This window comes from Lactuca virosa, chromosome 8 (genome assembly GCF_052849685.1).
Source record: "Lactuca virosa cultivar CGN04683 chromosome 8, Lactuca_virosa_CGN04683_v6, whole genome shotgun sequence".
NCBI classification, from domain to species: Eukaryota; Viridiplantae; Streptophyta; class Magnoliopsida; order Asterales; family Asteraceae; genus Lactuca; species Lactuca virosa.
The window spans coordinates 68441518-68464985 of NC_136433.1; the positions used below are offsets into that span (position 1 = coordinate 68441518).

Consider the following 23468-nt stretch of genomic DNA (forward strand, 5'->3'; position numbering starts at 1 on the left):
CCTTGCTAAATTGTTATGGACTTAGGGCTACAATAAAATAGCATAAGACAAATGATATAATTTACATCTCGGGGTTTAGGGTTTATTATTTATTTACTTATTTATTTAATTTAAAACGGAATGTTACACTTATCAAGTTGCAGTCCATCGTAATCTACTTCTCATTGAATAATTACTGAAACAGTACAATCTTACCAACTCCTTCTGTGTTGTCGTGTCGAACTGCTGATTTAGCCCCTCTTATGTGTCTAACTGATAATTTTGTCTTCCCATTTGTGTTGAACTTTGATTTCTGGAGTGATTTGAAGATACTAGATACAGTTTGATCAAAAATCAAATCTTCTGATTTTAATTTCTGATTCTTATTTATGCTTTTTCGTTTCTGGTTTTTCTGTTTCTCATCTGTTTGTATCCGTTTTTTTTCTAATTTTTGTTTGTCAGAGCTTATAATTTCTCATTCTTGTTTGTTTTAGAATCCAGTTTTTGAATTCAGATTCTTATTTGTTTAATTGATGATTTTGACATCCCCTTATGCGAAACTCTGATTTGTGAAGTGATTAGAAGATATCACATAAGATTTGATCAACATTAAACTTTTTATTTTAATTTTTGATTCTTATATATGTTTTTCCGTTTCTGATTTTTTTTTGTTTCTCTAGGTTTGTATATGTTTATTTTTCTGATTTTTGTTTGTCAAAGCTTTTAATTTCTTATTACTGTTTGTTTTGGAATCAAATATTTGAAATCGGATTCTTCTCAAGTCATATCGAAATAGTGAAACTCAAATTTCCATGTCTCAGATTTTTCATTGAATTAGTTAATATGTTTTTAGATATTTGATTCATTGTTTGTAAAACTTTTCTTAAGGTCATCAATGTCAAATTAAAGGTTAAATGGTTTGGAAATATTAAGCATAAAGAAATATACGCTAAATATAATTGATCTTAATAGTGTTATCGATAATTTTGTTTTAAAAAAAAAAAACTAGAAGTATTTTTTTAATTAGTTGGTGTTTTTTTTTATTTTTTTATTTATATAAATGATGTGGCTATATTTATGTGTTTTATAATATTATTAATGATTTTAGTAAATTTTTCTTTTTAAATCTTTATTATATTTGAGATTTTAATGGGCCTTTTTTTCTTCTCATACCCAAAATATGTTTGGATTGGTCTATTTGAGAGTTGATTTTTTTAAAAGTAATTTTATTGAACTTAGTAATAAATTTTGAGATTCTTGTGCAAATGTGAAACTTACCAAACACGTTTTCCTATTAGTGTGATTAAAAGTAATGCTATTTTTGATTTAATGCATTGCAATATTTGGGGTGGATTCACAAAAGCTAGCTATTTTCTCACCATTGTTGATGATCATAGTAGGGCAATATGAGCTATTCTTATCAAACATAGAAATGATGCTAGTAAGTTTATTATCGACTTTCACAAAATGGTTGAGGTTCAATTTGGAAAACAAATTAAGAAGGTTAGGCGTGACAATGGTGTGGAATTTACATATAATAACATGATCGAGTTTTACAGCCAAAATGAAATTTTATTAGAAACAATTTGTCCACATACACTGCAACAAAATGACATAGTTGAAAGAAAGCATTGTCATTTGTTAGAAACAGTCCGAGCTCTTAGATTCGAAGCAAAGCTACCAAAACGGTTTTGGGGAAAGTGTATTCTTACCGTTGCATACATAATCAATCATTTCCGCTCCAATGTAATCAAAAACCAAACTCCTTATGAGATAGTTTACAATCAATCCCCTAGATATAATCATATGATGATTTTTGGTTGTCTCGTTTATTTCAAAAAATATGAATTTAAAAGGAGATAAATTTGAAAGAAAAGGAAAACTAAGTGTGTTCTTAGGTTATCCCACACGAACCAAAAGATACAAGGTTTATGACATTTAAGACAAAAGAATTACTGTTAATAGAGATGTTTTGTTTTGTGAAGGTAGATTTCCTTTAAAAAACATCAAAACTGATGATAATTATGAAGATAAAGATCCCGTAAAACTTCAAGATAGCATGTGTCATGAAGGTCACGCTCTAGCCCAGACTTTCGGGCCCACATATGGTGAAAACCAACAAGCCCACAATAGCAATGATATGCTCACTAGTGATCTGGTCCAAAATGAGTAAGGCCCTACAACACATAGTGTAATAACCATATTTCTCATCAGACATTATACACAAAATACGCATAAACATTTTCCAAATATTATACATCGAAACATTAGATTTAGTTGGGTATTTACAACAAAAGTAATATAAACAAAACATACAAAAACTACACCCTAGGTATGTATGGTGTTACAAAAAGTGTTACAAAAGACACTAACTTTTATCTAAAATATATTCTACTTCTCCATAATTGTCTTGCCCTTGCTTTGGTTAATGTTTCCTGCTTAACACCAAACCATACTCATAAAATAAGCACACACTTAGTGAATAGTTTATTTATAACGTTCAATATATAATTACATTCTCTATCTCTAAAAGTTTATATCATATAACATAACACTATCCTATAACTCATTAAGAGGTTTATAATGTGTTTAAAACATGTCATAAAAAGAAACTCATATATGGTTTTACCAACACAAGTACTCTTCTCATGGTATACTCTAGACTTAATAGACTTATATTCTTATAACTCTTATTGCAATACTCTTATCAATATCTCCATAAAACACTTTTTAACAACGTAAATATGATTACATAACTTTAAACCACATAACACAACTTATAATCTAAGTTACGATAAACTACTCGCCTTGATTTGGTTGATATGAGCTTGTTCCAATTCCATGAAATCACGTTCCAACTCTTGCTCCATCGAAACCTAGTTCAACAACATTAATCTGAAGTGTTATGACTCGTTCATAACTAGGAACACCATAACATAGTTACATAATACTTAATTATGTGTAACATAAGATTCAATTGTTCAATTTAATCATATACCTCAAATAAATCACCTATGTATCTTCAATTGACTAATTTTAAACTCAATTCATCAAAGTCACAAACTTCTATTTCTAGGGTTTATAACAATCTACTTCCAAATTCATGAACATACTTGTTATTATCACTATGTGCTCTTAGAATCACGTAATTATCACTTTTAATTACTATTACACATACGAATTTCACAACAAAAATCTTATAACACAGTTTGGATTTCAAAACCCCAAATTCGTTTTTGCCCTAAATCATAGATTGATCAACACATATAACTCATTTTGATTCTAGAAGTGATAGATGATACCATGTTAACCCTTTCTTAATCTCTTTTTGTTATTCCTTTAGAACATAGCCAAAATCGCCCCTCCTTCGTGTTTTACAATTCTCGAACGAAAATAAGAAGAATAAGAGTTGAAAGGAACTCTCGTTCCTTTTATCAGATTTTAATTCATCGCATCGCCATGCCATGACGATACCCTTGCCATGTTGTGGCGTCATTAACCCTGCACATTGTCCTTTTCCTATTATTCGTGACATTTTTGTCCTCTCACTAAAAGTTTTGTCACGAAAGAACATAACACTCTACTTTCCCACATCTTGGTATATCCCCACCACGTCGTGGCAAACAGAAAGTTCATTGCCCTCACTATTCAACTTACATCAACCTAATCACCGCTTCAGGGCCACGTCGTGGTTGCTGTCGTGGTTGCTGGGATTTATCAATTCTTCAGAATTTTCCTATTTTACCCTCATTCACCATATTCCACTCTCATTGCATTAATTCCTTTTTATTAAGAACTTATTTACACTTTATAATCATATCACTCATTTATCATAGCTTTAAAAAATTATTTCAAAGTTATAATTTACTCAAAATGACCCAAATACCATTTTTGTCCTAAACACTTCTATTATAAAGGTACTCACTTTAACATATTCACATATAATATTTTACACTATTACTTAGTTACAAATTATAGCTTACTCTAGCAAAACAAGTGTGACAAGTTATCTCCATCTTAAAAAAAATTGTCCCCGAAATCTAGTTAAAACAAGTGCGGGTATTTAATTTTAAATTCTTCTTCGGATTCCCATGTAACACCTGCTCCTCTATGATGTCGTCATTTGACTTTTACAATTCCAATATCTTTATTTCACAGCTTTGTATCCTTTTTGTCCAATATTTCCTCTGGTTGTTCTTGATACCTTAACTCCTCGTCTATCTTTATCTCACGCAACGATACTTCTTGTGACTTGTCAAATAATGTCTTTTGTAAACATGACACATGGAACACGTTATGAATACCTTCAAATTCACTTGGTAAATTGAGATGATATGCAACTTTTCTAACTCTTTGTATGATCTCAAAAGGTACAATAAAATGAGGACTTAATTTTTCCCATTTTCCAAAACGGAACACACCCTTCCATGAGGATACTTTTAACATCACCATATCTCAAACTTGGAATTCTATTGCTTTTCGGCGTTTGTTAGCATATTTTTTTTGGCGATCTTGAGAAACTCTCATGTTTTTTCGAATCTCTTTAATCTTTCTTTCCATTTCTTTCACAACATCAAGTTTAGCAAGCGGTTTTTCTCCAGCTTTTGTCCAAAAAGTAGGAGTTCTACACGGTGCTCCATATAAAGCTTCATACGATACCATTTGTATACTTGAATGGTAACTGTGAAACGTCCCAAAATTCAGAATAAATTTTTGATTTTCAAAATATAATAAACACCCATTTTATAAAGATATAATCGATGTAAAACCATTGTTCATAAATTGTAGTTTAAAATCAGAGTTATAAGGAAAAACAACACGAAATCTCGAATCATAAATACCGTTGATGTGTGTGTATAGTCCCACCTTCGCTATCCGATAAGTACGAGAAAGCATTATATCCACAACTGTAAGCCAAAGCTTAATGAGTTCCCCCAAAATAACCCATACAATAATACAAATACAATTCATGCATATACGAGACTTCAACCTGTCTGGACCGCCTCGCAAGGTCTACAGTATGTCTGGACCACTCTACGAGCTTACAACCTGTCTGGATCGTCTCGCAGTGCCTACAGTCTATCTGAACCGCTCTATGGGCCTACGACCTGACTAGACACGCCTCATAAGGCCTACAGTCTATCCGGACCGCCTAGGTATCTTGGCCTTCAGCACAAAGAAGGACCAGCTCAACCCAACCAACATAATATGTCGGTATATACAGATAATCAAATAACAGATAATAACCAGCAATACATGTAATCATACAGATCTACCAACTATCCAATCCCTACCACATACCATATCTTATATACCAAGATACACACATAATCCAGAGGGTCGACATTAGTGCCTTCTACCCCCGAGTAGGGGTGTGCAAAAAAACCGAGCCGAACCGGCCGATCCGAAACCGGAAAAACCGAAACTAAAAAAACCGAAACCGAAAAAACCGGATATCAACGGGTCGGTTTTGGTTTTGATACTTAGGTATCCGCGGATAACCGAACCGAACCGCTTGATATATATATATATATATATATATATATATATATATATATATATATATATATTGTGTTTAGGGAATATGTGGCTGTTATGTACCTAAGCTTATATATAGAACCCTCCAATTTTCAATTTTTCTTCTACATTATGTTTTCTTGTATTTTTATTTTTATATTTATTATATCAATTATAATGTATGTTATTTGAACTTCATTATGTTTTTATAACTTTTGGACTTACTACTTTTCAGAAAGAAATCGTTGGAATGGAGTTTATAATTTTGATTGTATTTGATTTTTAATATTTAGCGGGTGCCCGTGAACCGAACCGTGGCTACCCGCTTTTATACGGTTCGGTTCGGTTTTTTTTCCAATTCGGTTTGGTTTCGGTTAGTGCATATGAGGTACCCGCCCCGTGGTGACGGTTCACAATTTTATTATTATCCAAACCGAACCGCCCCGTTAACACCCCTACCCCGAGTATAATGAGGAAGAACTCACCTACTATGAGGAACTAAAGATCACATATACACGTCCATGAAAAAATCAGCTACACGAGCCACCTAAAACCAAAAGAGGTCCAACCTCAATCTATATCTTAAATCTATATTTATAATCCCTTATTATCTCATTTCAAGCATAACTTATTAATACTTCATATTATACTTTTTAATTTCCTTTCATTATCGTTATAGCATTGGGTTCATGAACCGATTAAAATCTACTTAGGGCCCGTATAATTATGTCCATTCATCTTACCAAATAATTATAAGTATTTCATGACCTATAAAATAGTTAATTCGAAATAATCTCACCACATATTCATAAATCATAACATTTTCTTTAATCTCGCTTAAGAAGCCTGATCAATATGTTATTGGGTCACTTATGAAATTGCAATAACCCGGTTAGCTTTGAAGCTCCTATTATTTGAGCCCATAAACGAAGCCCATTTATTAAATATGCACAAACCTAATTTCCATTTAGAAGACAATAGATTACCTCTCACTGGTGCCATACATCACAACCTGTTTTAGCTCTGGTAGTTGTCCTCTTCTACTGCGATTCCATCGTCCCCGACAGTGCCTTCCTCACCGGCGGATCCTTCTTCTCCGGTGTAGCTTTCATCTGCAATATTTATAAAACAAGTATATTATAGGCAAACATCTCTATTACTCTCAATATTTCCCACCTCTCTATATCGGCGTCCCCCCTCCCCCCGATTCACTCTCTGCATCTTCTCTTTCCCATATAGTGTATGTAATTTCTCAGAGACCAACATGAGAACAAGTCCACAGATTAGCTAAGATCTTGAAAACATTAATACCTGGGGCTTTAGATCATATAAGCTGTCAAATTTCACTCACGTTGTTACTTGTCTCGGTGGTGTCTTCACTGTGACCTCAAGTGCCGAGATGGTAGGAAACAATCGAGATTGTACAAAGCAGTCTATGGAAAACCTCATACAAACACCTCAAGATCCAAATCCTTGACATTAAACGAGTTTAAGGCATTCTCGAACAATGAATCGCCATTGCATTAAGATCTTTCTTCCATATCTGATGTGGTGGTCATGTAAGAGAACCACCAGAGTACTCTCCCTCTCTCTAACCTCCAGCGAACTAGCCTCACTCTTGTAGCTTCTAGTTCACGATCTACTTTCTTTTTCGTCGGATTTGAGGCTTAAATGAGAGAGGAGACGCATAAAAATGATCAATGGTTGAGTATAGAAAAAGGGGCAGGATCAGTTGGCTTTCGGTGGGGACCGGCATGGATGGAGTTGCATCGATGAGTCGCTGGTAAGGAGAAGAAGACACTGGCTTTTCCGGATTTGGCAGATTCAGCCCACAAAGTTCGATATTTTGACATAATCTACCCTAACATCAATTTCTCTCTACAAAAGTGATTTAAGAAAAATGACAAATTAAACCCTCAACTATATATATATATATATATATATATATATATATATATATATATATATATATATATTCCATATTATTATTATTATTTAATTAAACACCTTAAGACTAGAGATGTTGCCATACCGTGCTGAGCCGATCACTCAAAAGGTTCTGACAGTAAGAACCAACCTAATTAAATATAATGTCTTTTATTTAATTATTTACTTGCCAAACGTACGGTATTTAGTGTTTAACTATATAAATATTAATTATATTTATTGGCTCTAATTAGAAATCACAAAAATGGAAACGGGTGTTACAATTCTTCCCCAATTAAACTGAATTTTGTCCTTGAAATCTGCCTTGGCTAGAATCGTTGAAAACAACTCTCATACTACTCATTTAATGAATCAACAAAAGGGTTCTCCAGACCTCTCGGAACCTAGACCACTTCATCGAGTCGACCTAACCATCTATACTTATACAACTACAACAACTAAACTCAATGGTAACCTCGCAGGACTGGAAACCTATCGGTCTGCAACCCAAGGAGTCATGCTTAAGTATTGATGACCAAACCCCCTGACATACCTATTTCTTAGTACTTAAGACTAGAGATGTTGCCATACCGTGCTGAGCCGATCACTCAAAAGGTTCTGACCGTAAGAACCAACCTAATCATCGCTTAGGAAATTCATGATTGAAAGACCTCAGATGAACACTTGACTCCCCAACAATTAGTCATAACTCACCATCCCCACGAACATAAACACGGACGAACCAATATTCCATGTTGTGGCCAGACCTCATCCCAGTTTAGGCGTGCCACCATCTGATGGATCATTAAAGAAACTCGCTACACACTCGATCACTGGTATCTTAACACCACTGAATCGATTCTCATAAGACAACCATGGATCCACTAAGAAAGAACTCCACATGGGGGCTACATATACATATCACTGTGAATTTTCGAACAAGCCAACATCCTACCAAAGCCTGACCCAAACTGAGCCACAAGTAGTAATTCCATATCGCTCAAACACACCAACTATTTCATAAGGCTAACGAAGCAAACATATGAGTCTATGCTATACAGTTATTGGGTTCAACTCACACAAGTCGTATTTGCGATAGTTCACGATACATCGTGATACCATCTCACCATCGTAATGAAAATCTTGTGGTGCTAAACCACTCTTGCCATCTAATCACGGGTGTGAAGACTTACGACCAACATTGCAGTGGGCCTCTAGGCATACGACCATAATCTATCGACCTGTTGGAACCCGATCGACATCACTCCCAGTACTTTCCAAACACAACACGAGATATACCATTCTTTAACATGAAAATCTTTCAACATGCTAGGCTGCTATCTATTCAACGCCATACAAAACATTGTTGCATGCAGTTAGAAGACAATAGACAGTTAAACGCATGCTCCTACTTGAAAGCAATAAATCAAATAAGAACCATGCAATAAAGTTTTCTTAGGTTATCTTACTCAAATCATATACACCCCTCAAGACAATATTTGATGGATTGTCAAGATTTATACAGCCAACCCAAATCTAATGCATTCCCTATTCATTACACCCTCACCCAAAAGGGTAAAGTACCAGTTGATCAAAGGAAGTAACGAACCTCAACCGCTAGTAGAAACATTCTCCTAAACAATCAAAAAAAGATCCCACACCTTAAATGAAGGTGAAAATATCCCACCAATGCGTAATTAAACCAATAAAACTTCCAAATTCTGAGACAAAAATTCCTAAAATTATCCAGAAATGTTGCCAGAACCCTCATCGAATCAATCCAAACACCAACCCAGCCGACGCGACATGCCAAAACTGGGCTCTGCGTAGGCTCATGGTTACACTTGAAAACTGAACAACTTCGCCCTGACATCCGTACTCCCAACAAACAAGGAGAACCGCCAACTCAAGCCTATTAGGAAAAACAATTTCATAACTAAACAGTCGAGAGTACACATACACATATACAAAGATATTCACCTTACAGAACTTGACGAAAGGTTAACGCATCAATTGCACCTCCAATTGACACAACTTGAAGCCTTCGAATAACCTCAATTGTTGATGAGGAACAAAATAAACAACGATCGAAAATGGATCGACAACTAAACCCAATGATCCTACACATACTGAACAAATCCTATGTGAAAATATTCTCTAACTCTGAAACCGCTCAACTATCATCAATTGCCCATCTCAACCAAGGATAACTGACCCAAACTGGGAACTAACTGCATTCTCTATATCTGATACACCACCTGAGTGACTCAAACGCTCCTTAATCAAGATCCCAGGTGCTTTCGAAGGAACTACTGAACACAACAACTTCCTTGCCCGAAAGCTTTCACATGCACCCTTGCAGACATAATCTTGACGGAATCTTGCTCTTTGCTCATATTCTGACCAATCCTTGAACTCTTCATGACCAGGAAGGATTCTAGTAGATCCTTGAGAAACACAATGAGAAGACTTCCTAACCACGAGCACTTCAATGATAGCCTACCTTCCTTCTTGCATGCATATATAACCCCGAACCAAAAACCCTACAAACTAAAATTGTATATTCTCTTGACCCATTACACTAAGCCCACAAAGTCGAGCCGACCAATAACCTTCCAAGAAAAATACTCGGTTCTCCCCCCACTTAGGGTTCGAACTACTACCAACTGTAGTCTACAATCAACAAAGCCTCAGACCATCTCCACAAGATACATACCAATCTTGACCGTTAACGAGCATAATACGGAATACGATAAACTTTCTTATAATAATCAACTAAACTAGAGGAATCTCCGAATCTCAGATGGAGACCTCAGAGTCCTCCCAGCACATCCATGCCTTATTTATTACGAAGTCAACCGAGATACCATTTGATTGATGAGGAACCCTCAGAAGCGAACCTCGCATAATCAAATCTTACATTCAAAGAAATGAACCATAGTCTCACACTACTGAAACTTCCAGAATCCTTTACGAATGCTCTAGCAATAGCTCTGGTAAACCAAACATAACAATATAATTCTCTTATCTACCAACAGAGACACCCGATATTCTCAAAACTTGGTCGAAAGCTTGACACACGGCCTGCTCTCCACTTTGGCCACCATTCTGGGGATAATCAATCTCAAACGTCCTTATACTGAAAGACAAAAACGATTTACTGCGAACTAGATTTTACCCCATTGTGGTAGGAACTGATGTGGAGAATACCATTCCTTTGTTCCATATATCGATTGACGCACATCCGATCTCTACTCCCTCGAACACGGGAGGCAAGAAGAACATAATCGTGTTGTAGAAAACGACATCCCAAACCATCGGTCGACCACCCAACCTTAAGTTGCAATCCTCAAGGCGATCATCACATTCGCTTCGTACTTAAGCCTTGCAACTCAAATTGGTACTGCTTCGAACAAGGTCTTCGACACCTTAGAATCAACTAACTTATAAAGGTATACACCATTCATGCCCCAACTATCATGACCGCTTAGGCCCGAACAAGCACCAAATTCATCATCATCTAGAGTAACCATAACCAAAATACTAATAGAGACGGAAATGAACACAACTAACCCTAGTGTTATACCATACTATCTACCAACAAATAGTTCCCTATTAGCCTTGTAACTTTCCTTGAACCTCGTACAGATCATGTGCTTCCAGTAGTATGGTCCCATACTACCTTCTACACCCATCCGTATTTTTTTTCAAGAATCATCATAAAGTGCTAAATCACTACACATAGAACCAACCTATAACCCTAGACCCATATACATACAGTGTATCTATCCACTCGATTGATACCGGTTCATGGGTTGTAACCAACATGCATGCTCCCTAACAATAAGATCATAGAACCAACCCATAACCTTAGACCCAACAACATACAATATATTTATGCACTCGATCGATCTTGGGTCATAGGTCATACCTAATATGCATTCTCTTTAACAACAAGATTATAGAACCAACCCATAACCCTAGACCCAACCACATGCAATATATCTATCCACTCGACCGATTCTGGGTCATGAGTCGTACCAAACATGCATGCTCCCTAACAACAAGATCATACAACCAATCCATAACCCTAGAACCAACAACATACAGTGTATCTAATCACTCGATCGATCTCGGGTCATGGGTCGTACCCAACATGCATGCTCCCTAACAACAGGATCATAGAACCAACCCATGACCTTAGACCCATGTTATTTGCATTATTATTATTGGATTCACATAATAAAAATCGTTAATTGTGTAATTGACATGTACTAATTTATTTTATATATTTCAGTATTACGCAAACATCATACCCTACTTTGTCGATCCTAAATCAGAAAAGTTAACCCTAATATCTTCAACAACTACAACCTTTTCTTGTGCGCGCGAGTGAGATTGATCAATTAAACATAATTTATATATTAATATGGACAAGTCATGGATGGAGGTTCTTAGAAATACACAACAGTATAAGAATGGTGTTTTAAACTTTATTGATTATGCAATAACCAATTACAAGGTTGCGATGACTATTGAACCTAATAAACGTTTAAAGAAACTAAAAATTCTATGCCCATGCACTTATTGTGTAAACCACATATGTCAGTATGTTGAGACTGTGGAATTTCATTTATTCAAATATGGAATCAATCAAAACTATTCCAATTACACTAAGCATGGAGAAATGAGACCAACAAGTAATGTGGTTTCTAAAGAAAAATATTCAAGGGACACATCATTCTTTGTGGATTCCACAGATTTTGCAGATGAAGGAATTCCAATAGATGCCCCAAAAACAATAGAGATTGTTTAAGCCACAGAGCAAAATTTCATAGAAAATCCTGAAAGGTTTAAAAAACTATTAAAAGATGCTAAGAATCTCCTTTACAAGGGATGTGTAGACTTCACAGAGTTGTCTGTAGGTGTTCAACTTGTCAATGTGAAGATCAAGTATGGTGTTTCAGATAAGTGATTTCCCGAATTCCTGGTTTTGATTAAAAAGATTCTACATGACGATAATGAACTATGTAGTAGTGCATATGAGGCTAAGAAATCATTGATAGAACTGGGTCAGGATATACAAAAATACATGCATGTGTTAACAACTACATTCTTTACAGGAACGAGTACGAAGACATCACAGTATGACCCACTTGTGGGAAACCAAGATGGAAGGTGGATGAAAAAAAAACTTATGAAAATATTCCTGCAAATTTTTTTTAGTACTTTCCCATTATTCCACGAATGAAATGATTATTTCAATCAAAGTCAATTGCTAAAGATTTAATATGGCACACGTTCAATAGACAAGTTGATCCTGGTGTTTTACGTCACCCAACAGATTCACCCGCATGCTCTGTCAAAGATGACAAATTTACTGACTTCGGTATTGAACCAAGAAATCTGCAGCTTGGCATTTCGGCCGATGGTGTCAACGTGCATGAAGGAAGTAGTAATCACAGTGTGTGACCTATTTTAAGTGACATTTACAACCTCTCACCATGGTTGTGCATGAAAAGAAAGTTTATCATGCTTTGTTTACTAATACTGGGAATGCCAGGAAACAATATTGATGTGTTCTTAGCGCCTTTGATTGATGATCTGAAACTATTATTTGATGTTGGAGTTAAAATGTTTGATGCATATACGGGATGGATTTTTTTGTTTGTGTGCAGTTGTTTTATGGACAATTAATGATTACCCCGCCCTCGGTACATTAAGTGGATGTCCTTATAGCGGATATAAAGGCTTTGTGGTATGTGGGGAAGAAAAAGATTGTATTAGGCTTTATGATTCTAATAAGCAGTGTTATGCTGGTCACAGGCGTTATCTACCATATAAACATCCGTTTAGAAATCAGAAGAAGGCGTTCAATGGAAAAAAGAATTTGAAACTGCTCCAGAACCTATGAATGGGTAACAACTATATAACAAGGTCAGAAATATTAAAAACACATGGGGAAAGGGAGCTAAGATCAATGAATCAAAAAAGGAAGAAATTTCTATAGGAAGAAGTGGGAAGATTAAAAAAACAAATGGAACTTCAAACAAGATGTTAGCCAAGAACAAAACACATATTGGAAGAAATTTAATATATCGTATGAACGTCTTAGGTATTGGCCTCATAATTTGGTTCGTCGTTGTATAGATTTTATGCATACCGAACAGAATGTGACTGAGAGTCTAGTTGGGACATTTCTGAACACTCCATTTAAGACGAAAGATGGACTAAAGGCGTGAATGGATTTGGAGTCTTTTGGTATAAAAATAGAATTACATCCTCAAAGACAAGGCAACACCACCCCTCTCCCGCAGTAGGTTACACACTAACGCCAGAAGTAAAAGACAAGTTTTGCGAAACATTTTACAACTCAAGGGTCACAAGGGTATTGTTCTAACTTTTCAAATTTGGCGAGTCTGCGTGATAGGAAGTTGATCGGACTTAAATCACATGATTACCACATGATCATGCAACAATTTATACCCATTGAAATACGATCTATTATGCATCCATCCACAAAAATGCTATTATCAGGTTTTCTTTCTTTTTTAAATCAATATGTAGCAAAAAAATCAAAGTGGATGAGGTCGATAAGATGCAAAAAGAGTTATGTGGTAAAGTTGGAAGGAACTAACAAATCATGAAAAATGTGAAATTTTATTGGTTGGTGTCACGAAAAAGGTGAAATTTTATTGGTTTATGACTTGAAATGGGTCACTTGATAAATCAAATTTTAAGTAATGACTCTAAGGAGCAAAATATTAATGGTTGTAGTTTTTATGAATTTTTTGAGTTTTGGTTTAAATGATCCTCAAATTTATTTATTATTATTATTTTTAATTTATGGGGACATAAGGTGAGTTTTGTCGTGTCTAAAGGGTCATATGTTGCATGGTGTACCGGTTATTAAAGTTGGAAGGAACTAACAAATCACGTCATAACCTACTTTATACCCAACAAAGCCAGAAAATAACTCTAGGGACTAAATCAACCAACTTTGAAAATATTGTGTGTGTGTGTGTGTGGGGGGGGGGGGGGGGTTGGTTGTGTCATTTCTCTTGTTAAATATATGCTTAGTTGTTAAATTCAACTAGGGATGTAAACAAGCTAAGCTTGACATGGTTTTCTATATATCATATTTTACAAAATCAAGCAAAATTTAAAATATTACAAGAAGTTGCACTCAGATATGGTATTGTTTCTCAACACTCAGATATGGTATTGTTTCTCAACATTCATTCTCAATTATATAATATTATATGAAGCAGCTTGTGGCTGTTGGATGTCTTATGGTCTTGGTGAACTGTTTTTATTGGTTTTAAAAATTAAGGTGTAATCAATAAAAGCAACAAAAATACACAATCATGTTTGAGTATATATATATATAGTCTTGCATGCCATATATAATAACTAAATTTAACGATTTAATTAGATAATAGTAAGATTTAAGATTTGGATACTCGTAGGATGAAATATTTATATTATGAATGTTGTAAATCAGACGAAGTTCATTGAAAGCTGCAAGGGAAACCCTAATCATCAACAATTTACTAACCCAAGACCAGATCAAACCCCACCAAATTTCCCACTCACTTATCATCAATTCCTATTGCTCACATTTCTTTTATATTTTATTTTAATTGATAATAATAATAATAGCAGCTTCTAAAATAAGATCATTTTCATAGAATATAATCTCATGTAATAATTTATTAAGGATACATTAATGACTCGAGATTCCCTCAACCAAATCAAGATCAAAAAGTACAATCAAGCATTTGGAGGGTGCAAATTGCAAGTTTTCAATTTCAAAGTACTAAATGTGATGTTTTATTGAAGGCTTAAGTTCTAGAATATTCATAGAAGGCAACTTTACACCTAGCTCCATGGTCAAAATTCGTGGGCTAATGTTTATTTCCCTCCAAATTTCAAGTATAAATCATGAACAAATAACTCACATAACCCGTTGGAGAAAGAATATATATATATATATATATATATATATATATATATATATATATATATATATATATATATATATAAACTTACATAATAGAAACTTAGGATATGTTTGGTGAATTGGCACATATAAATTAGTTTATTTTTCGAATTTATTATAATTTGATGTTTGATGAGATTATAAAAATATTTTATAAATTAGTTTTTTTTTATAATCTATCTTTTTGGTATGTGAAACACAACTTTAGTCTTATTATGTCTAACATTCATTTGAAATTTATTAGACTAAGACTTAAGCAAAGATTAATAGAACAAAAACTATAAATTTTATTCCATTGGAAACATTATGGATGGGTCATTAGGGTTATATTTAGCACGTCATGGCTAGTTAATAAACTAATTTATTTTTCGAGCTTTTTTAAATTATAATGTTTGACAAACCAAAAAACAGTTCATAAGCTAGCTTTTTAAAAAGCTACTTAGACTAGTTTTTCATGAGTTTTTTTTTTTATTTTTTTTATTTTTATTTTTTTATTTTTAAATTTCAATTATATCCCTTAATTGATTATAGAAAATTGATTATAGAAAACATGTTCTTTTAAATGTCTTTTTATATCATTTAGCTAGCTTTTCAGCTAGTTTTATCAAACGTCAAATTTTATAAGCAATTTTTTTAGCTATCAACTAGTTTTTCATATAATAACTAGCTTTCAGCTAACATCATGCAAACTTCAAATTATGTTAATGCTCTCAACATCATGCAAACTTAGAATTACTATTATTTGTTACGAAATACAAAGTATCATTGTATTGCTTCTTACTTACATTTGCATTAGAGTGAGACTATAAAAGATGTTAATATTATACTTTTTGTACACCGAAAAAGGTGGAACAAGACCGGTTACCCTCTATGCAAATGACATAAATGTCCTTCATATCTAAAAAGACATAAATACCTTTCACATCCATAATCCATATCATCATCGAAAATAAACCTCATAAAACTTGTCCAATCCATTCATGTCCCATCCTATGTCCCAAATACTATAAAGAATATACAATAAATTTGGTTACATAAAACCAACATTTTTGTTCATCAAGAACTCGTGAAAGTATGATTCTTGGGTAATTAATGAATATGTATCAAGAATCTATAAGTAAGCAAGTTCTAAAACCATATATGGCTTTAACAAGTTTTTATTTTTATTTATTATTTTTTTTTTAATAAATCTTGGAGGTTGATCTTTAAAACAGACCATGTACAATGATGTAATTTGGTGTCACTTTAATGCAATTGTTTCCCAGAAATTAAGAAAGATAAATGCAATCAGAAAACTTGGAGATACCCAAATTATCACAAATTTGGAAAAGTTGATCAGAAGAAATGTTAATGTGAAACTTATTCCAGTTTTATTTCGATGAACATCAAGAGTGTTAAAAAAAAAAAAAAAAAGAAAGAAACACATATATGAATTATGAACATGTTTTTAGCCATTAGAATCAAAATTAGCATAAAACCCAAGTTTACACCAAGATCTTATCTGGAAATTTGAACCCTTCCGATCAGTTTCCAATTAGAAGAAATCAAGCAGCAAGTATCCAATTATTAGTGATCAACCATATCCCTAATGCTACCTCTGCAAAAGTTGAAAAAAAGAACACGATGATTAGAAAGTGGGATTTGGTATGTGTATCGAAGTTATCAATTAGAGAAGACGAACAGTGATTATCAATTTTTATCATCGGATTATTACCTTTCCGGTTTCGATCTCGTCGGGAACTTTGTACAGATCGGCAGTTATTTCCGACAACCACAATCCCGGGAAAAGAGTCTGTGAATCAAAGAGATAATGCAACAGTTAAATTTAAAGATGCTTCGCAGATTTGAAAAAGAGATCAAGTTGAATTAGTTTATTTCACTTACATCCAATTGTTTTTGAACAATCCGTGGCCGTTTCTTCGGCTTACGCGGCAGTCGTCGACCGGCCATAGCCATGAAATCGTCCTCCAACTCACGACGGGAAAGGGAAATGGAAAACTTTGGTCTGTCTCTCTTCTCGGCACTTGTAGTTGCGGTGGCGATTCCGATGATAGGCCGGTGTTTCGGAGATTTGCATTCGTTTCTTACCGGAGAAGAATTAGGTTTCAGAACATCACCGTTACCGTTGACTCCGTTCGATGGAGACGGCGGAGCCTTGCACGCTGCTCGTCTAGTCCTCAAATTCCATGGCCTCTCCGCCGGAGAATTAGACGTCGTCGTAGACGTTGTCGCCGGCGGCGGCGGAACAACAAGACCTTCTCTAAGAATGGCATCCTTCATCTTACCAACCTCCTTCTGAAAATCGAACATCAGCTTCTCTCTAGTCGCCTCGATCTCACCATCTCCGGCAGCTCCGGTTCTCGCCTTCATTTTCTCCGAGGAAGAAAACTTATAATAACTCTCCATCTTACGATCATCACTCGATCTAAATCGTCTCTCAAATTCCGAATCCCTTCGTCGTGTTCCGATTACAGAGCCACCGCCACCACCACTCTCCGACGATTGCTTGCGATCGACGGCCGACGCATCTCCGTTTGAATCCACCTTCATGCACCGTAGGAGCTTCTGATTCCCCCACTTCAAGCACGGCAAATCGAAATTGTGCAACGGCTTCAATTTCTCCATATCTTCCTCCACGGTTTGTATTTCTCCGCCGCCTCTTCTCTTACCGGAAAATACCATCAAAACCTCTTTCAATCGCTTCTCTTTCGCTCCAATCTTCCCCTCGTAATTCTTGTCACGGAGGGTATTATTCTTCCTTTCTGTGTGTTTTGTGTTTAATCTGAAATCGCCGCGAAACATTCATATAAATGACGAGTCGAGAGAGAGAGAGAGAGAGAGAGATGGGAGAGGTGAGATTTAACGTTCGAGAAGCAGGTTAGACTGCTAACGTGCACCAGCGTGTGAGTTTTGTGCGCATTTTTGGTATGGAGGATGGATTTGCCGACCGAATTTCAAATGGGATGTCTCATCACAACCGTTCATCTCATTAAACAATATGGATAAAGTTACATTAATGATCCCTATAGTATAGTAAAATAGACAATTTTAGTCCAAGTTTTATCTTACAATATTGTTCCCTGTGGGTTGTGGTTTATTAGATCACTGTTCTTTTGGATGATACCAATAGAAATAAGAGGTGATACCATTAGAAACTAGGAAAAGGTCTGTGCGTTGCACGGGTCATTCTTTTTAGAAGAAAATAAAATAAATGGTAGAATAATATAATGACGAAAATTACAAAGAATAAACAAAATTGATTGAATTTGGAAACTTTTTAGAAAATATGTGACGAAAGTCTGAATGTTAAAAAGTCCGGGTTGATGATAGAAAAAAAAGTATCAAAATAGAATAATGTTGAAAAATAGGACTGTAAATTGAGTAAAGAAACGGAGCACTTTTGAGAAAATAAAAAAAAAAACATCTAAGAAAAGTCACAACTGAATCTTTTTAGAAAAAAAAAATGATAGAAGAATATGGTAGACAAAAATGATAAAGAATAAAGAAAAAAGGTTGTAAAGAAATAAAAGTGAAAGTTTAGTGACAAAAATATAAAGATCTAAAAATAAAGTGGCAAAATTATAAAGACGAAAAGTTTGTTGAAACTTTAGTGACAAAATTATAAAGAAGTAAGAAAAAAGGTTGTAAATAAGTAAAAATGGAAGTTTAATGACAAAAATATAAAGAATTAAAAATAAAGTGGCAAAATTATAAAGAGGAAAAGTTTGTTGAAACTTTAATGACAAAATTATAAAAAGTAATAGTAAAGTGGTAAAATTATAAATTGGAGAAGTTTCATGTTCAAACTTCCCATGTCCTTTAATATATATATATATATATATATATATATATATATATATATATATATATATATATATATATAATAAGAGGTGCGGTACATATAAAAACACTAATTTATCCTTATTTTATTCTTTTGTTTAAATAAAATTATATGATTGTTCAATATGGTTTTTCAGAACTAGAACTAGTTGGTTGATGACAATTATGAAAACGTTTCCGTGCTTAGGCATTGTGGTTTTATTTTGCTTCATGGTTGACTTTTGAGACGTTAAATAGAACTTTGAGTTGTTACTTTTTTTAAATAACCAATATGACCTACTTTTATTTATTTTATAGTAAATTACAGTTTTGGCTGGTAGTGAATCTTTTACTATTCTCATCTATTTCACACACACAACATCCTCCAATTTCATTTAATTCCTCAAAACTGAAAAGAATTTAAAAATTAAACTAATAAAGAAACAATATGTCACTAAAATCCCTAAAGATCACAATTCTCTTAAATCCATGACAATTGTACTCTGTTTCTCGACAACATTCAAGGCGATTTCACTTGTGTAATCCCGATTCAAATATCGACATAGGAATCGACTAAGGCTCCATGAACATCCATCGGTTGCCAATGGAAAAGGTGGTGGAAATGATGAGAGAGAATGAGCTCAAGAATGTGAAGTTATTTGAAGCAGAAAAAGGATCATGGAAGTCCTAGCTGGATCAGAGATTGAAGCGGTGATGGAGATCCTTAATTTGGTGTTGTTGGATATAAGTCAATATCCAATATATGTTGATTATTGATTTGATGCTAATATTACTACTTATGTTTATCTTGGTGGTGTTGTTATCAAGTCAGAAACGTGCCTTTTATCAAAGCATACACCGCCACATATCTCCAAATCAAATTGATTATCAGGCGGAAGAGTGGATGGGAGGGGTAGGCTGAAATCCATAGTCAGATCGAATGCCAATCTGTGAATCCTTTTGAGAGGATTCACTGGCTTTGGTTCTTTTTTTGGCTCGAACTTTTGAGGGTGATTTCTTTCGTTTGGCCATCTGCTTCTTACGTCCTCTTGAAGAGGTTGATTTGTTCACATCTGAGGCTAGATCATTCGAGATTGGGGTAGATTGTGTTGGGTTGAACACAACAGAATTCTCAAGATGATGTTTGAGATATGGTGAATTGGATGGAACTGTGGCTAACATGTGTACGGGCAAACGTCTGATAGGTCCATAAGCGAATTGGTCTGGTAACCTATAAGTCTTTATAGATTTAAAAGAACAATATACCTCTTTGATGTCCGAGTTGAGAGGAATGGCTTCAAGTCTCTCAAAGTACAGTTGTTGCAGCGTTAGAGCCCAGAATCTCGGACTGGAAATTTCATTCGGCTTCCTCTTGACAATGAATTTCCGAAAGTCTTGCCATAGAACATTGGTTAATTCAACTGCATTATCCCTTACGGAGAAGATGTTGTAAACAACATAGAGCCAATCTTTGCTCATGGTGCCTGTTGTTGGGTTTTGAGCATTCTAACACTCCTATGGTGTACATGCAACCCTATAAACCTTGGATCTATGTTTTCTCTATTATACATGCAAATATTAAATATTCCAAGGTTTCATCCTAACTAGCATATTATGAAGCACCTATACTACAAAGTTCTAGTTAGATGACATACCTTTTGATGTAGCTTGATGTCTTCAAGCTTTAAGAGCTTAGCCCCAATAGTGTGGAAGCCTCAAGTGGAATCACAAATCACCAAAACACCTTGGAAAACCTTTAGAGAATATGGATACTTGGCTCACACTATGAAATCGGTTATTGCCCTCTTTAGTGTATCCACACTAGCCACTAGCATAATTTCATGAACCATAAGACCCTTTATATAGTGTGGAGGATTAGGGTTAAACCCTAATACCCATGACCTTTCATTTCCTAGGATCCATGGGTTAAAGCTCCATGGACTATCCATGAAGACTTAGCCCAACCTAAATGAACTTGGCCCACTACACATATATATATCTAAGAGTCCATATTTAATTAGTTCCTTTTGATCACTTAATTAATTATTAATTAATTCTTGATCAATACTAATTAAATAATATGATTATATATTAATATATTAGAACTTATAATATATTAATATAAATCATAAATATACTATTCTCAAAAGACTATCCATATAAATTGTGTCGGTGAAGTGCAACCCAAATGGACCATGCCGGGTCGGGTCAAGTACATACCAAATATAGTTATGGACTTAGACATTAATCCAACAGTCTCCCACTTGGATAAGTCTAAAACTATTATTGAGTGTGACTTTAAAAACCAACTGGCAATCATAGCTCTTAAAGCCGCTGTCGAACTCTGATCTTGTCAATGAACTCTGACCTTTGTCAATGACTTGTCCATTAGATAAAGGATCATATATTCCTCCATTCTAGATATCATATGGACTGAGACATGGATTATAATCATTCTCTCTGTCCATTTGTTGTTTCCCGATTTTCAATTTATGATGACTGACTGATTGAACAAATCAAATCAGTCCTGGATTGGCCAAGCACTCACATGTGTCATCGCTAAATCATCGAGGGGCCCACAAATATCGCTTTTATCCCGAAGGTAAAAGGAATGGATAAACTTCGACTCATATGGCTCGTTCTACTACTTGTTGAATCATACACAAAGGCACGTTTTATAACATCGAGTTACCAAATGCGTTTTCGTGCAATCAATGTATAACCAACTCATAGTAACAACTCATATCTCTAGGTTTGAAGAGTATAAGATATTATCGTCTCATGATCACTCGTGATAAAATCCATGAAGTGATTCAAATGAGCGCGGGTTGAATCCAATACTCAGAACTTATAAGCACTCATGAGTGTTGTAGCACCACTTTTTCCACCAACTTGGACCTCTACAAACCAACCCATGACAATCTTGATTCATATCTACTTCCAACATATGACCGACTGTGGATGGTTTGAATAACTTAATCATTCAGGAAGAGCGACTTAGTTATTCTGGAAGTTAAAACATGCAAAGTGAAACACAAGAATAAATGAATTAAATATGGTATCAAACCCTATGAATATAAATAAACACTTTTATTTATCACCATACTGATTACTCATTATTCATTGTTTCGGTTTTCTCAACTTTATACTTGAATTAAAAACACTAGTTGTCCCATGCTCCAAGCATGTACACTATGTTTTTCTTAAACAATAGCTTTGCCATACACCAAGTATGCACTCTATGTTTGTCTATGATCCTTACTTTGTGAAATAAACCAATTGAACATAATTTCAATGATTCTAATTTCACACTCCCAAATCCTTATCGAAAAATGTGAGAATTTCAAATTCCTATCATTTATCGAAATCTGTTTAGATTTTAAACTTATATGCACTGACCCTCCTGTAATGAATATGTACAAAGTCACAAAGACTTGTCAACAGTCATTATAAGGTATTCCAATGGAGATCAACTCCATGGAAACTAAGTCTCATATTCAAAGTACATTGCTTTGGACATGCTTCTTGCATTAAGTTTTCTAATCTTACACAGATAACTTCCACCTATGGAGACAACTTCATATTCTCATTTTGACTATCACTTCTGAATAAGAGATGCATTTTTTCAGAATATGTCAATATGGTCCTTCCAAAATTAGCATTATACTTCCAGCTGTCCCCGAGCAACCAATCTTTGGTAAACCTCAGATTGTCCTCGACAATTGCTTAATCATTTTAGTCATATCCAATTCTAGACATTTTCCCTTCTTAATGCCTCTGGGCATTTGGAAAAATTTAGAAATGACAAATATTATAGCACATGCAATCGATCCTGTACCCAAAGCAAATGGTACACGATTCATGATGTCTCACATAAAGACATGATTCTAGACCAGTCTTTTGCTACAATATTTTTATTTGCCATGTTTTCAAAATTTGACTATGAAGAGGGATGCCGTAATCATAATCGAATTTTGAGAACGCAATATATATATATACTTTCCTTAAGTTGAACCAATCCAACATGAAATTCATATATATATTCTTGACTAAAGATGATTAAGGTCTCAATCTAAGCCTTTAGAACTGAAATGAAGTATATCCTCTCCCTTAATTATAGCAAAACAACTTTTTCAATCCCTGCAGCCTCACGAATTGAAACTTTTGTTTTCTATAATTAACATTGCTAACTTGCAACACTAACAATAATTATCATGCTCCCACT

At 34.6% G+C, this 23468-nt stretch overlaps 1 protein-coding gene and 1 long non-coding RNA gene across 3 annotated transcripts; both read right to left on the reverse strand.

Moving 5' to 3' along the window:
* Nucleotides 1–2210: 2210 nt before the first annotated feature.
* Nucleotides 2211–7244, reverse strand: LOC145134146 (uncharacterized). Of its 2 annotated transcripts, XR_013718952.1 has the most exons (4): nucleotides 6673–7244; nucleotides 6483–6608; nucleotides 2787–2855; nucleotides 2211–2414 (listed from the first exon to the last, which is right to left on the reverse strand). It is a non-coding gene; the product is annotated as an uncharacterized LOC145134146 (long non-coding RNA). The 2 variants fall into 2 exon arrangements; XR_013718951.1 differs by having other exon boundaries at nucleotides 6483–7243.
* A 9511-nt stretch (nucleotides 7245–16755) lies between these two features.
* LOC145128412 (uncharacterized) lies at nucleotides 16756–18371 on the reverse strand. The gene is made up of 3 exons (XM_079063207.1): nucleotides 17309–18371; nucleotides 17139–17216; nucleotides 16756–17021 (listed from the first exon to the last, which is right to left on the reverse strand). Exons 1-3 carry the CDS (start codon nucleotides 18224–18226, stop codon nucleotides 17016–17018), a joined length of 1002 nt encoding a protein of 333 aa, XP_078919333.1. The 5' UTR covers nucleotides 18227–18371; the 3' UTR covers nucleotides 16756–17015.
* Between the last annotated feature and the right edge of the window lie 5097 nt (nucleotides 18372–23468).

Coding starts and splice junctions, on each gene's coding strand:
- LOC145128412 (XM_079063207.1), bottom strand. CDS start 18,226: ATGTTTCGCGGCGATTTCAGATTAAACACAAAACACACAGAAAGGAAG. Junction 17,217..17,308: donor TTGTTCAAAAACAATTGGAT/GTAAGTGAAATA, acceptor TTTGATTCACAG/ACTCTTTTCCCGGGATTGTG.